Source organism: Sylvia atricapilla, chromosome 24, assembly GCF_009819655.1.
Source record: "Sylvia atricapilla isolate bSylAtr1 chromosome 24, bSylAtr1.pri, whole genome shotgun sequence".
Classification (NCBI taxonomy): Eukaryota; Metazoa; Chordata; class Aves; order Passeriformes; family Sylviidae; genus Sylvia; species Sylvia atricapilla.
In genome coordinates this window covers 1,459,404-1,472,037 of record NC_089163.1, presented here as the reverse complement: position 1 = coordinate 1,472,037, position 12,634 = coordinate 1,459,404, and the positions used below count along the sequence as shown (strand labels likewise).

Below are 12,634 nucleotides of genomic sequence, written 5' to 3'. Positions count from 1 at the left end.
TTTCAGTGTTGCCCAGCAAGGAGCAATAGCCATAATCTAAACCACTTTGGACGGATTTAGGGACAAACAATCCCCTGTGGGCAGCTGGCAGAGAGATGGATCCACAACAAACCCCAGAAGAGTTTTTGGGCTTGTTTTCCCCTCCTTCCCCATCTTACATGTGCAGATGTCTCACAGGGCAGCTCAGTCCCACCATAAAACACACAAAAACTCCAGGGAAGCCTCCTGGGGAGAGCGATGCCATGGGACTGGGAGCAGGGGTAAGGAGCAGAGGTCGAGCAGAGGAACGCACCAGGAGAGCAAAAAATTCCTCTGGGATTATTCTTATTGCTCCGAGCTCTGGTTTTGGAGGTGTCTCTGGCAGCAGGATGAGGAGCAGTCAGAGCTGGAGCAGTTCCCACAACCTCCTCCTCTTCAGAACATCATTTTTTATTTTTTTTTTCCCCTCAAATAAGCACGAGTTCCTGCGGCGCTGTGCCAGCTCCCATCATGGGCTGCCCTGGAGCGTGACCGAGGGTCCCGATGTCTCGCCGTGGAAGCGAGCTGTCAGTCCCTTTTCCCAGGGTGAGGCTTAAACAATTCCCAACAAACAGAAAGCTGCTGGAATGGGAGCTGGATCCATCCCCCTTTTGCTGCTGTCCCGTGGCTTCACGCTCACGAGATCAGCTCCAGGGAGACCCGTAATTATCTATTTCCAGCATCTTCAGCGGAGCGTGAGGACGCGGCGGTGCAGGATTCAGTGATTCATCAGTGACCTTCAGGCTCCGTGGCTGTCCTGTTAAGGGGGACTAAGATAGTCTGTAGACACTGGTTAGCTGGGCATTGTGGTTTTCCAATTGTTAAATTGCCTTTAATTTGCTTTAAGAGCGTGACACGACGCTATCATAAAAACGGGATGTGATATCTTCCCCTTCGCCACAGTGGCATGATCAAGAGTAGCAGGATAAAGGTAAAAACAACGAAGCAAGTTGTAGGGATTTGCAATATTTTCTGCCTTGAAAAAAACCACAAATGGCACAAATCCTCCTCCTCCTGGTGTCATCACTCTGCCAACAGCTGACGGTGCTGCGAGGCCGCGCTGGTGGGATGACACCTGCCACTGTTTTGTGCTCTGTCCTTCACAGCTGGCACCTCCTCCGCTGGGAAACCGGGGACCGACACAGGCACGTCGCTGTGGGAGCGTTCAGCTCCTGCTTTGACAGCTCAAGTCAAAACACAGCGCAGCTCAAAGAGCGTGTTTCCACATAAAACGCCCTTTGGCTGCAGCAGCCGCTGTGGCTACGCTGCGAACGGCTCTGATTTGAAACATATTTAGTGACATTTGTGTTCCCTCCCAGGGGACTCTGTGCTGACAGCCACAGCGTCCTGCTCCATCCTTTTCGCTCCCCTGATGGGTTGAGGGGTACAAAACTGCCCCAGGGGTTTCAGTGCTCTTGGTGGCCTGAACACACGAGTGCAGCTGCTCCTGGTGACCAGCGATACCTGAGATCCCCCCGGCTGCCTTTAGCAGGAGCTTCGGCAGCGCCTGGAGCAGTGGGGACATCTGTTAATGGCTTTTATCCGGCCAATCCATCCCCATCCATGGTGCTGGTGGGGTGACCCATGGGTCATCCAGGCTCCTCCCGAGCTGTTCTGCTGCCTTGTCTGAGCTGTGCCCCTCAGTCCTTGATGGTCACCCTAAAAGATCACCCAATTCTCAGCACAGATGGCGAGTTTTCAACCAAATGCTGCCCCCCGGGTTCGGGTTTTTCCTCCTCGGGATTTCACCAGCAGATGGCAGGGCGGGATTGCTCCACGAGCGGAAAGGAGGGAGAACATCTCACCCAGGGCACACAGCAGCAGGAGTGAGGTAAGCAACATTTTTTTCATGCAGGGGAATTTGGGAGAGCAGGGCTGGCTCCTGGAGCACCTGCTGCACGGCGGATCTCCCACGGCCTGGGAGTGTCCCTGTCCCCTCCGAGCTCGTTCAGCAGGAGCCTGTTTTGTTCCAGCCGTGTCGGGGTGGGAGCCTTGTTTGACACCGCTGTGCCACCCAGCCCACGCCTTCCCACAGCCTTCGCCATCGGGATTTTTTAATTTTTTTTTCTTTTTTTTTTTTTCCTGAAGAGGGATGAAGGGAGTGCACGGAGAGTTCGGGGATTTCCCCTGTAGGGTAGATCAAAAGTTGCTAAGGATGTATTAGAGTTTAGGCTAAAGAAAACCCTGGGAAAAAAAAAATAATAATAAAACGAAGCTGCAGTCCCCAGCTCCTGCTCTATAATCACCGAGTTGCTGTGGGGAGAAAACCCCACGGGCCTGAACCGATGCCCTTCCACCCACCCCAGCTCCTGTTTGATCCGCAGAGATCAGGAAGGAGTTGGGTTGTTTTTTTGGTTTTTTGTGTGGTTTTTTTTTTTTTTCCCCACTGTCTCTGTTTTGTTTTAGCACTGTAGCCCGCGGGGTTGGTTTGTGTGCCTGTCTCCCACGGAGGGTAATTTGGTTTTTCTCTCTCTGGCCGAGGCCACACCAGAGCTCCCTGCAGCCGGGTCAGGGCAGCCCAGGCACCAGCGGGACGACCCGTCATCAATAGCCCTATTATTGCTCTTGAAGTTTCTCCCCGCTTCCAGACGGATGCTGCATTACTCCATCGCAGCTGCAGTTGCTCCCTTCCAGCAATTCCCCACACGGCACTTAAGGAAGGGATTTATGGGCGGTTTTGAAAGGCATTTTGCAGCGAGAAGGAGTTATGGGAAAGGAAGTTGAATTCCCACCATTCCCCAGGAAAATTCTCCCAAGCATCTTTCACGAAGAGGGATCATTTTACTGGTCCTTTCCTCAAAACAGAGACAGGCTCTCAGCTGTGGCTCTTTGTTTAGTCCAAAGCGTTTCCCGACAGTGAGATGCCACAGGGGTTATTCTGGTCCTGGCTGCAAAGGGTCAGGAGACCAGGGTGAGCCTCAGCCTGGCTGCAAGCTCCTGCCAAACCCCATCTGTTCCCCGACACTTTTGTAGACCCTAAATGAAATGATTTCTTAACGGATTATTGCTACTCTCAGGGCAAGCCTTGAGACGCGACTGCTTTTGACTCGTTTTCCAAAGTAAAAAGTCTTGGGGCCGGGATGACCAAGGGCTATAAAACCATCAGAGGGGATGTCACCTTAAAAGCTGCATCTTACCTTTTCTTTTTTGAAGCTTTTCAGGAATCAAAAGCTGCCGCAAAACTACTCCTCAGTGACCTTCACAGGCCCCTTCTGTGATGCAGGCAGCTGGATGAGCAGATCGGATTCACTTCAACACTACATTTCACAACCAGGACAGGGGTTTGAAAGACTTTATTTGACACCTTTGCTGATGTCACAGCTCGTGAATCTAAGAGCACTGCACAGTGTAAAGTGAGGCCGTGAGCTCTAGTGCACAAACCAGCTGCAGGAACAGCCAGGCTCCACGAGGATTTCCCTCCTGTGACTTTATTAAAAGGGAATATGTTGTTCCTGGCTGATTCCTGCACTTGAGGACAAGGGTGAGAAGCAGCAGAGGCATTTTCTGTGTATTAAGTGCCATGACTTCCATCAAAACAACTGGGAGGGACTCACTTCCCAAACAGAGGCAGATACATACATTGACATGCAGATGGCAGATACCATCTGCAGGAAGGAAAACAACAGCTCATCCACACAGCCCAACAGGCTGCACCTCTGACCTGAGGCATGGGAGGAGTTTCCCCCATTCAAAAGAGATCTTTCTCCCACTTTTTCACCTTTCTTTGCACTGACCTTTTCTCTCTTTCCATGTAGGAGTGCTGCAGAGGTGGGCAAGGGTTTGGGCATGCAGCTGGGAATATTCTGCACATGTATCCCAGCAAGTCAAGGCACAAATGCAGGGAGCAGGTGAGGGGGAGCACTGGGACACCCTGCCCTGCCACCTCAGGAGCTGGCACAGGGGCAGGGTGGCTTGAAAGCTTCAAGTTTCTGCTCTTTCTGCCCAAAGAAAAGAGGAGGGGAGGCCAGCTGCAGGAGCAGAGGTGTGATCTGCTGTGTCAGTCACTTAGGGGCACAACAGGGCAAGGCAGGGAGAGCTCTCGGGACAAGTGCAGTGACACCTCAGTGGCTTTTGGTCCCGGCCCAGGGATGGGGTTGAGAGGTGTGAGACCCGAACGTGGTGCTAGAGAAAGAAAACAGAGACATTGTGCGAGGGGAGGGCGAGGGAGGCACTTCAAATTCAGGCTGCTCCATCCCATTTTCCCCCTTTGCAGTCACGGCTGTTCAGCAGGGGGTGGAGGACAGACAGCTCCAGCAGGGAGGCTGGCAGAGGGAAAGGCATTTTCTTCTCGCTTTGGCCATCAGAGCCTTTCCCTCCGTGACAGGCGTCCCTTTGAAATCCTCTGTCTCACCTCTTCACACCTCGGCGCGGGGCAGGGGCTGCTCCCAGACAGCCCGGCCAGCTGCTCCAGCAGGATTTGTGCCAGGAACCCGGCACAAGCCCTGCAGCCACGGCGGGATCTCAGCCGGGCTGTGGGAACCAGCCCTGCTAAGCCGCTGCCTCACTCCACCTTAAGGGCACGTAAGTGGGAAAAGCTGGTAATGCAGAGAGGAAAACACAGGGATTAGCAGGCAGCCAGTTCTTTTTGGGAGCTGGGGGGGGCTGGAGCCTGCCTCGTGGGTGCCAGCAGTGCTGGGCACGGGGTGGGAGCTCCGTGTCCATCCCACCACACCAAAATTAGGTGCTGCAGCTGGGGGGACGCGTCGCAGGGAATCAGCACGAGCAAAGTCTGGCTGGCAGCTCCGAGTCCCCGGGGAAATAAAGACAGTATTTCGAGGCTGGCTGTTTTCCACAGGAGAGCGAGGCTGGGTTCTGCAGAAGGGGGTTTGCTGGAGGAGGAACGGGGTTGGGATCTGCGGCTGCCCCCTCCCCTCGTAGCCAGGAGGGTCTGGAGCGTGGCCTCGTGCAGACAAGTGCATGGAACTGGATGTGATTTACTCTTGCAGGCGTCACGAGGGAGAGGACGTGCGACGGCGAGGCGAGGAGGGCGGTGCAAAGAGGGAGGGAAGAGCAGAGAGAATTTTCTCTACGGATCCTTGGCTTCTTGGCAAAGCAGGAGAGAGGCCTTTTCAACCGAGTTTGTTCTCAGCCCCGCGGGGCGACGAAGCGCTGAAGAACTCCTGTCTCCGGAGGGGGAAAGGCAGGGTCAGAAAGCCCCGATTTCCGTGGCCCAGGAGCGGCAGATCCTGGATGTCCCAACCCTGATCCCTGGTCCCTGCGCGGCGGTGCCCAAGACGGGAGGTGCCGCGTAAGCTGGTGGCACAGGGATGCCGGCAGAGCCCGGGGAGAAGAGGAACGTGGCGATTTGGCTGCTCTTGGATGAGCCCTCTCTCAGTGCTCCCGCTGGCGACGGCATCCTGGGCACGGCTGGCACGGCTGCAGCCGAGCTGGCACCCCGAGCCCTCCGGCTGGAGGAACCCATCCTGCTGGCCAAGAAACTCCGGCGGGATGGCAGCATCTCTCCGGGGACACGGCGGAGAGGAGCCGGCCTCACTGCAGGGCTGGGGTAAGGCAGGGAAGACGCAGTCAAAACAAGCGGAGCGGGAGCTGCCTCCCTCCCGGGGATGTGCACAGGGCCGTGCAGGAAGGACCACGGCCAGGTCTGGATGGGCAGCAGGGATGTGGCCACGGGCGAAGGCTCCATTTCTGCCACGTAGTTATTCAGGTGGGAGAGGAGGCGGAGCCGGATGGGGTCGGCGGCGTTTTGGCCCTCGAGGATGCCCAGGTACCTGACAACTTCGGTGAGACACTCGCGGAAGCCGATGCTCCTGTAATCCACGGCCAGAGCCCGGGCATCCAGGAAGCCTGGAGGGAGAGGACGTGGGTGACAGTAAGGCCGTGCAGAGAGCTCAGGAATGCACTTGGATTTCACTAGCCTCTCTAAAGGCACTGTGTATTTCACTTGAGGCACTTTGCTGCCGTGTGATATTCCTGAAGGAGGCAGCCAAGTGGGTGTCCCAAGGGATTGGAGCGTGCATGAGAGAGGCATCTGCGGTTATCTCACCGGGATAAACCCGCCGGGGTCAGGGAGCCTCTCACGCCATGTGAGACCAGTAAGAGGTTTCATTAGCTGCGCTCAGGAAGGAAGAATTTGTTCCTATTGGATTCTGTCAGTTATCACTGCTGGAGACACGGCTGTGGGCTAGATGGGCACTGGGATTATCGGGCTGCCTTTGCCCAGTGGGATATTCCACTCAGGACAGTGTCCCCTCAAGGCACAGCTTAGCACCACTTCCCTCTGCCTCACTCCCAAAAATTCACACTCCCTTTAAACCAATGTCACAGAGCAGTGGCAGAACCAAAACAGCTGGGCTGAGAAAGCTCAAAGCCACAGAAATCAGCAACCAACCGCTGATTTTCAGGCTTCTGCTCCCAACTTGCAGCTTCATGAGACCATAAGCAATAAAGCAGAGAATGTCACAGCACAGTGAAGCGCTGGACCACTGTGCTTGACGGGGTCTCTCGTGACAATGCAGCCCTTTGTTGCAGTGCAGTCAAACTGAATATCTAAACAAATGTTCCAGACCAAGTTACAGCCCTGAACCAAAGCCTGGATGCCAGCAATGTCCCCAGCAAGCCAAAACTGGGCAGTAAGCAAGCCAGAGGCTTCTTTACTGGAGCTGTGATCTCCATCCTGTTAACTGGAACAGGACAGAGGGTCTGTACTGAGGTCTCAGTACAAATAAGAGCTTTGTTGAATTTTGCACAGGGCTCCCTCTCTCTTCTTATAACAACCAAGAGACACACACACACACACACACACCAAAAAAAAAAAAAAAAAAAAAAAAAAAAAAAAAAAAAAAAAGAACAGAAAGGGAAAAAAAAGCCTTGTTTATTTGCAGAGTCCTCATGCAGAATTCAGCCTCCGCAGGAAATGTATCCCAGGGAGGAGGTAAAGAGTTTAATATGGTTTTTCTGGAAGCAAGCTCCACTTCTGAGCAGGAATAAATGAGTCTCTGGCCAAACAGCTTTGAGCAGGGGGTGTGACACCAACACTGCTGTCCCTGTGGGGCTGGGGGTTCACCATCCCACGTACCCCAGTGTCCCAAATGGGTGCATGGGATGCTGACCCATCTGTAGGAAAATGCCCATGTGCCTGCCCTCAAAAGGTGTTTCCCTTGGGAAGCAGGCAGAGCTGGCTGGAGGCAGCCTGCTGCTGCTGATGGGGAATTTTCCTTCCAGGTTTGCACCTTCACCTCACCCACGTGCTCACAAGAGCAGTTCTTACCCGTTCCTCCCGTGGCGTGAAGCATTTTTAAGTGATCCACTGTCATTTGTAGAATTTCTGCCTTCTCCAGCTTGGAAGACCCCTGTGTCGGGAGCAGAAAGGAAAAAGCCATTTGTCATTTTATGGTCCAGGGCTTTGTGCCTCTCAGGAGCCAATGATCTCCTCCCTGAAACCTCCCTGAAGCCCAGGAGTGCTCAGAACAGCACAGGGCATCCACCAGGGCTCTGTTTTTTACATCAAGCGAGCAGAAAAAAAAAAAAAATCTCCTCCCCAATGCAGATTGAAAAAAAATCCCCATTTCTGTGCTTCCTCCTATCTGCAAAACGCTTAGATTGAATTCATCCTCCCCAGGGCTCCTGAATATTTGCTAATATCATTTCACCACCCCGCTCCCACCACCTACTTACTCCCCGGAGCGAGGATGATAAGAAAAGGCTGAGCTTTTGCTCCAGGCTTCCTCATCCTGGGGGCTGTACCCCAAAAGCCTGCAGCCCTCACGGGAAGGGGCACCAGGGGCTCACAGAAATCACACACACACACAGAGCTGCTTGTCAAACACTCACCTGCTTCTCGAAGGCCGTGGGCACCAGGCGCCGCAGCTCCGACAGGCTGCTGTTGATGCGGTCACGGCGCCGCTTCTCGATGATCTGCAGGAGATTTTTCCAAACAGACAGAGGGAAAACCACAGTCACTCACAGGCACAGCTCACAGATCTAAAGCCCTCCACGTGCTTTTGGCAGGCCCCTTGGGTGGGGGTGTTTTTGGAGGGTGCAAAAGCTGGGTGAAGGAAATGTGAGCTGGGCGTGATAACCCCAGGTGAAATTGCTGTCCTCTTTTCTGCCAGGTTTGAGGACAAATCTCCGGGGGAAAAGGAAAAAAAAAAAATTGGCTTTGGGGAGAGTTCTGCAGGAGGAGTGTAAAAGTGATTTTGCACTGTGTCCTAACAGTAAGGATGGGACAACAGGGGGACACCCGTGGTACACAGGACCAGCCTGAGCAGGGGACACGGCTGCCCTGGTCATCCTAAAGGACACTCACCCCTCTCCTCTTCTTCCTGGCTTGTATCTGAGATGTCGTGGTGGGCGACACAGACCTGGAAACATGGCTGGAAAGGAAGGAGAAGGGATCATTTCTGGCTGCAGGGCAACCTCTGTTGCACACATGTTCTACACACATTTGCCATCTGCAGTTTCCTCCCCCTCCCCACCCCAAAAAATGTCTTCTGTGGTTCCCATCTCATTTTTACCCACAACACAGAGCTCAGGAATTGGGGATGGGGAGCCAAGCAGAGATTTGAATCCCATTTTCTCCCCTCCGAGAATCTCCCACCAGCCTGGGACAGATTTCTGTACTGAATTATCCACCCACTTCCAGGCACAATTCTTCAATCCCAACCTGTGATGGCATCTCCACGGGGTTGGAAAAGCAGCGATCTGAGCTCTGGAGTCACGGCCTTTTCTCCTCCACGTGTGAACCTCTCATCTCTCGTGTCTGAGCCTGCCCTGTCTGCCAGGCTTTGCATCTCAGAGCCACGAGAGCAGGAGGGATCTGAGTTCTGGGCTCCCAGCTCCCACCCAGGGAGGGCTGGCTGCTCCTCAGGGTGAGGCCAGTGGTGGCACTGATGTGGTTTCTGAGGGCTTCCCAGAGAGTCGCTTCCCAAACCACAATTTTCGGGGTGGGCTGGGACTCACGGACACCCTGAACCATTCAGAGAGGGGCCAGAACTGGGCAGGGGGGACACCTGGCAGGAGGTGACAGAGCAGGGACCTTCCTGCTGGCTCAGGGGACGAGGGATATGGTGGGGACAGGCTAAGGAGCAGGGCCCCACAAACCACCAGGCTAAAGGCACCAAAGGTCAGCACCAGACACGCAGAGGGAGGCAAAGTTCAACCCTTAGGTCCCCACGGAGGTGAAGTCTCCACAACCACGGATCACCAAGCGTGGGAAACTCCCTGGAGCCAGACCCCCGTGGCTGAGGAGGGGGATGAGGCTGGCTGGGCCACCTCCCCCAAGCGGGGTTTGTCCCTCTGGAAAGTGGAGCTGGCTCAGGGCTGTGCCTTACGAAACCGGGAGCAGGGATGTGAACACGCAGCCGCCTGCAATCCCGGCCAGCCCAGGGCGCCCCAGGGACCAGAGCTCGTGTCAGACACCCAAATCTGGAAAAGGGGCACTTGGGCTCACCCCAATCCAAATGTTTTTTGGCTTGACGAAGCATTTTAATAAGAGTCTATTAAGGATTTTCCCGCACAGACTGTCTGCAGCGAGCCAAAAACTAGACCCAGCTCAGCCTATTAAAAATAGGCCCGAGCCAGGCACTTTCAGAAGTGGTTTTACACAATATAACACGTTCTTCTACTGCCTGCTCTGCTCATCTCCATACAGGTCCCCTATTTGAATGTCTGCTGGGTGGGCTCTCTCTGGGCAGAGGTGCTGGCTGGTTCCACAAGTACTAACAAGCGTCGCCAGCTACACAGACACACACAGAATGAGCAATTTTGATGTGAAAATGGGCTCTGTGTGGACACTGGGGCGTTTTAGGTGCAGGGGGAAAGGTGCTGAGTTCACCTGGAAATGCAAAGTAGGCACCCAAATGAGAATGGTGGTTTTTGAAGCTCTCTTTGTAGAGAAGTCTGGCCACATTGCTCTTTGTGAGCTTCGGGTCCAGATGTGGATATCAACGCCCATCTCAATGCAAAATCTACTTTAAAAATACATCTGGTGGATTCGAACCACATAAAAGGTAGCGTGAGTATATCCTCTGGTGATTAAAATTTCTGCATTGCTCTTCGCTTGGTTTTATCATCCACGGCACAGCTTTTGGCTGTGAACTGAGCAGATCTTGCACTTCTGCAGTGACCCCGGAGCCTAAACTTGCTCCATGCCCTGATCCAAAGCCTCACACCCGGCGTGACTCATCCCCTCCACTACGGGCAAACTGGTTTGCCCAAACCACTCAACCGATGGGTAATGGGCTGGGAACCTCAGCCAGGCAGCCTTTCTCTGCTCTAATCACTCCTCCTCACTCCCCACCGGGAAGTGTCTGATTTCTCTGGGTGCACCAGCATCCCATGCAGGATGGTATTACCCGGGGTGTGACCTCAGCAGGGCAGGAATAGCTCTTTTGGCCGTGGATTTGCGTGACATGAGGAACAACATCCACCTATACAAATATCACCAGATCACAGCCAGCCTGGTTCTACCACTGCCTCGGGAAGGCAAACGTATTAGCAGCACCAGAGAGAGATTAAAAGTTCATCGTTACTGGTCACCGAAATAAAATATTGTGACAATTCCAGTATTTTAATCCCTATGGGGTCCTATGGACTCTGTGCTGCACTGATGTGAAGAGGTGGGATATATTCCACCTGCAGCAGGAAAGCAGCTTAAATATTGATGCACTTGGAAACTGCAGGGAATTTCTGCAGGACATTTTGTGTGAGATGTGCCCGACTCTGCTGCGACTGTATCAGCAGCAGATTCATGAATTTAGTCCCATGAGAACCTGAGCTTGGCACCAGGCAGGCAATTTCTCCACTCAGGATACCAAAGAGCAAGAGGGAATGAATTAATCCAAGGCCTCGCTGGATGAAGAGGGAAGGGGAGGGGGAGGACACTTGGCTACTGAAACAAGAGTTCAAAAGCAGCTGATTTTTGGATGGGAACAAATAACAGAGCCTTTCCTTCATCCCCTGCGCCGTCTGCACCCTCGGAGCCTGGGAGGGCTGACCCAGCCTGGGAAGCCGCTGGGGATGCCCGGTGCCAGGAAGACCCTGAGGGCATCTCCTGGGGAACCACACACGGCTCCCGTCCTCACCATTCCCTCACAAACAGCAAAAGCCCCGGAGCTGAAAGCGCAGCTCGGCAGCGATGGGACAGAGGCTGAGAAGTGCGCTGCCAGGGCAGCTCTTCCCTGCTCGGGCTCCTTCCCTGACAGATCCCAGCCCCAGCTGGTGCCTTACGAATGCATCAGCGGAACAGAAGCGTTTTTCTCATGCTAAACCACCCGGTTTCTTCCACATCCCCTGGGAGCCCTCGGATTGCCGGGAGCGCAAAAAAATAAGTGGTGTGGGGCTGCCCCATTTTGGGGTGCAGAGAACGGGCTCCTACTGCCCTTCTCCCACCGCGCTGGCTTGGATGGGATTCTCTTAAAGCTCCTAACACAGCTTTAACACTTGTATGGCCACTTCTGTTTCCTTGCGGGGTCAGCCCCATGACCAGCACTCTGGGGTCATCCTGCCGGTCCCCGCAGGACCAGCCCGACTCCGAGGGGTTAAAGGAGGTGCGAGGGACATCCCGGTGCGGCGGTAGCAGCGCCGGTGACCCCCGTGCCGTGTCCCGGTGCAGACCCGGTGCAGCCCCGTGCCATGCCCCGGTAGGCACCGAGCACTTCCACCCCGAGCAGCTCGTGGAAAGCGATGCCAGGACCCCAAAAACCCGCGTGGGACGGAGCCTTGCCCTCACCTGTACTCCTCCTCCCGACCCACGTCGATGGTGCCGTCAGACTCCGTGTCGGACGAGCTCTCCTCGCACAGCCGCTTCATCGTGGCGTGGGGAGAGGCCGCTGGGCTGGGCGAGCTTGCCCCACGCGTGGCCCCGGTGGCCGCCGCCGTCGCCGCCCGCCGCGCTCGGGGCACTGCTGTGTCCCTGCCCGGGCTCCGCCGCTCGGGCCCCGCACGGCTCCTCCCCTGGCCGCTCTGCCTCTCCCACCCTTCGGCTCTCCTTCCCCCGGTTCCCCGCCGGCACGTCCCCACCTCCCGGCTAATGGGTTAATGAGCCACCATCTCCCGGGAGTGACGGATTACGCGGCCGCGCCGGCGCTCCCCGGTTCCCAGGGCCCCCCCTCGCCCCTCCGCCTCCTCCCGCTCGCTGGTCGAAATCCCAAGTCTTCCTGTAAAAGGAACAGTCTGTGTGAACCGTCTCATGTCCCCCCCGTCGCTCCTGCCCACGGCCCCCCTTCCACCCGCTGCACATTGGCCTCGGCCCCAGTTTAAAGGGACCAGTGACCTCACTGGCAACAGAAAACCGTGGGAAAGAGATGGGACTGATAAAGCCTTGAGTTGTTTCAGGGAAAAATCAACATCCAGCCCCACACGCACACACATGTCTGCCCGGCTCCGAGCGGCGCAGGCACTTCGCAGCCTCGCGGCTCCGATTGGAAAACCGGCTTTATTTCGAAGCGGCGCCGCTGTTTTGAGGACGCCGCTCAAAAGGCCCTCGACTGGGATTAATCGGCGGTCACTGCTCGGGGCCCGAGGTGGCAGAGCGGTGGCACTGCTCTCGGGCCAGCTCTGGCACGGCACCGCGGTGGTCCCGCCGGGAGCTCGGCCCTCTGCCACGCTCCCACAGCCCCGAAACCTCCTCAAGTGCCAAGCTCACGGCCGCTGCCAG

General features: G+C 55.4%; 2 protein-coding genes across 2 annotated transcripts in view; both read right to left on the bottom strand.

The window, feature by feature from the left end:
- The window catches only part of PPIE (peptidylprolyl isomerase E), a 97,208-nt gene that overhangs the window by 19,726 nt on the left and 64,848 nt on the right, over positions 1-12,634 (bottom strand). The window lies entirely within an intron of this gene.
- HEYL (hes related family bHLH transcription factor with YRPW motif like) lies at positions 3,295-12,158 on the bottom strand. Its single transcript, XM_066335014.1, has 5 exons — positions 11,708-12,158; positions 8,285-8,351; positions 7,810-7,893; positions 7,247-7,328; positions 3,295-5,823 (listed from the first exon to the last, which is right to left on the bottom strand). The coding sequence occupies exons 1-5, from the start codon at positions 11,785-11,787 to the stop codon at positions 5,165-5,167; spliced, it is 972 nt and encodes a 323-aa protein (XP_066191111.1). The 5' UTR covers positions 11,788-12,158; the 3' UTR covers positions 3,295-5,164.

Excerpts from the sequence above, each read along its gene's own strand:
- HEYL (XM_066335014.1), bottom strand. The coding sequence starts at position 11,787 with ATGAAGCGGCTGTGCGAGGAGAGCTCGTCCGACACGGAGTCTGACGGC. Across the intron at positions 8,352-11,707 it reads GGTCGGGAGGAGGAGTACAG|CCATGTTTCCAGGTCTGTGT; the intron begins GTGAGGGCAAGG and ends CTTCCTTTCCAG. Across the intron at positions 7,329-7,809 it reads CCACGGCCTTCGAGAAGCAG|GGGTCTTCCAAGCTGGAGAA; the intron begins GTGAGTGTTTGA and ends CTCCCGACACAG.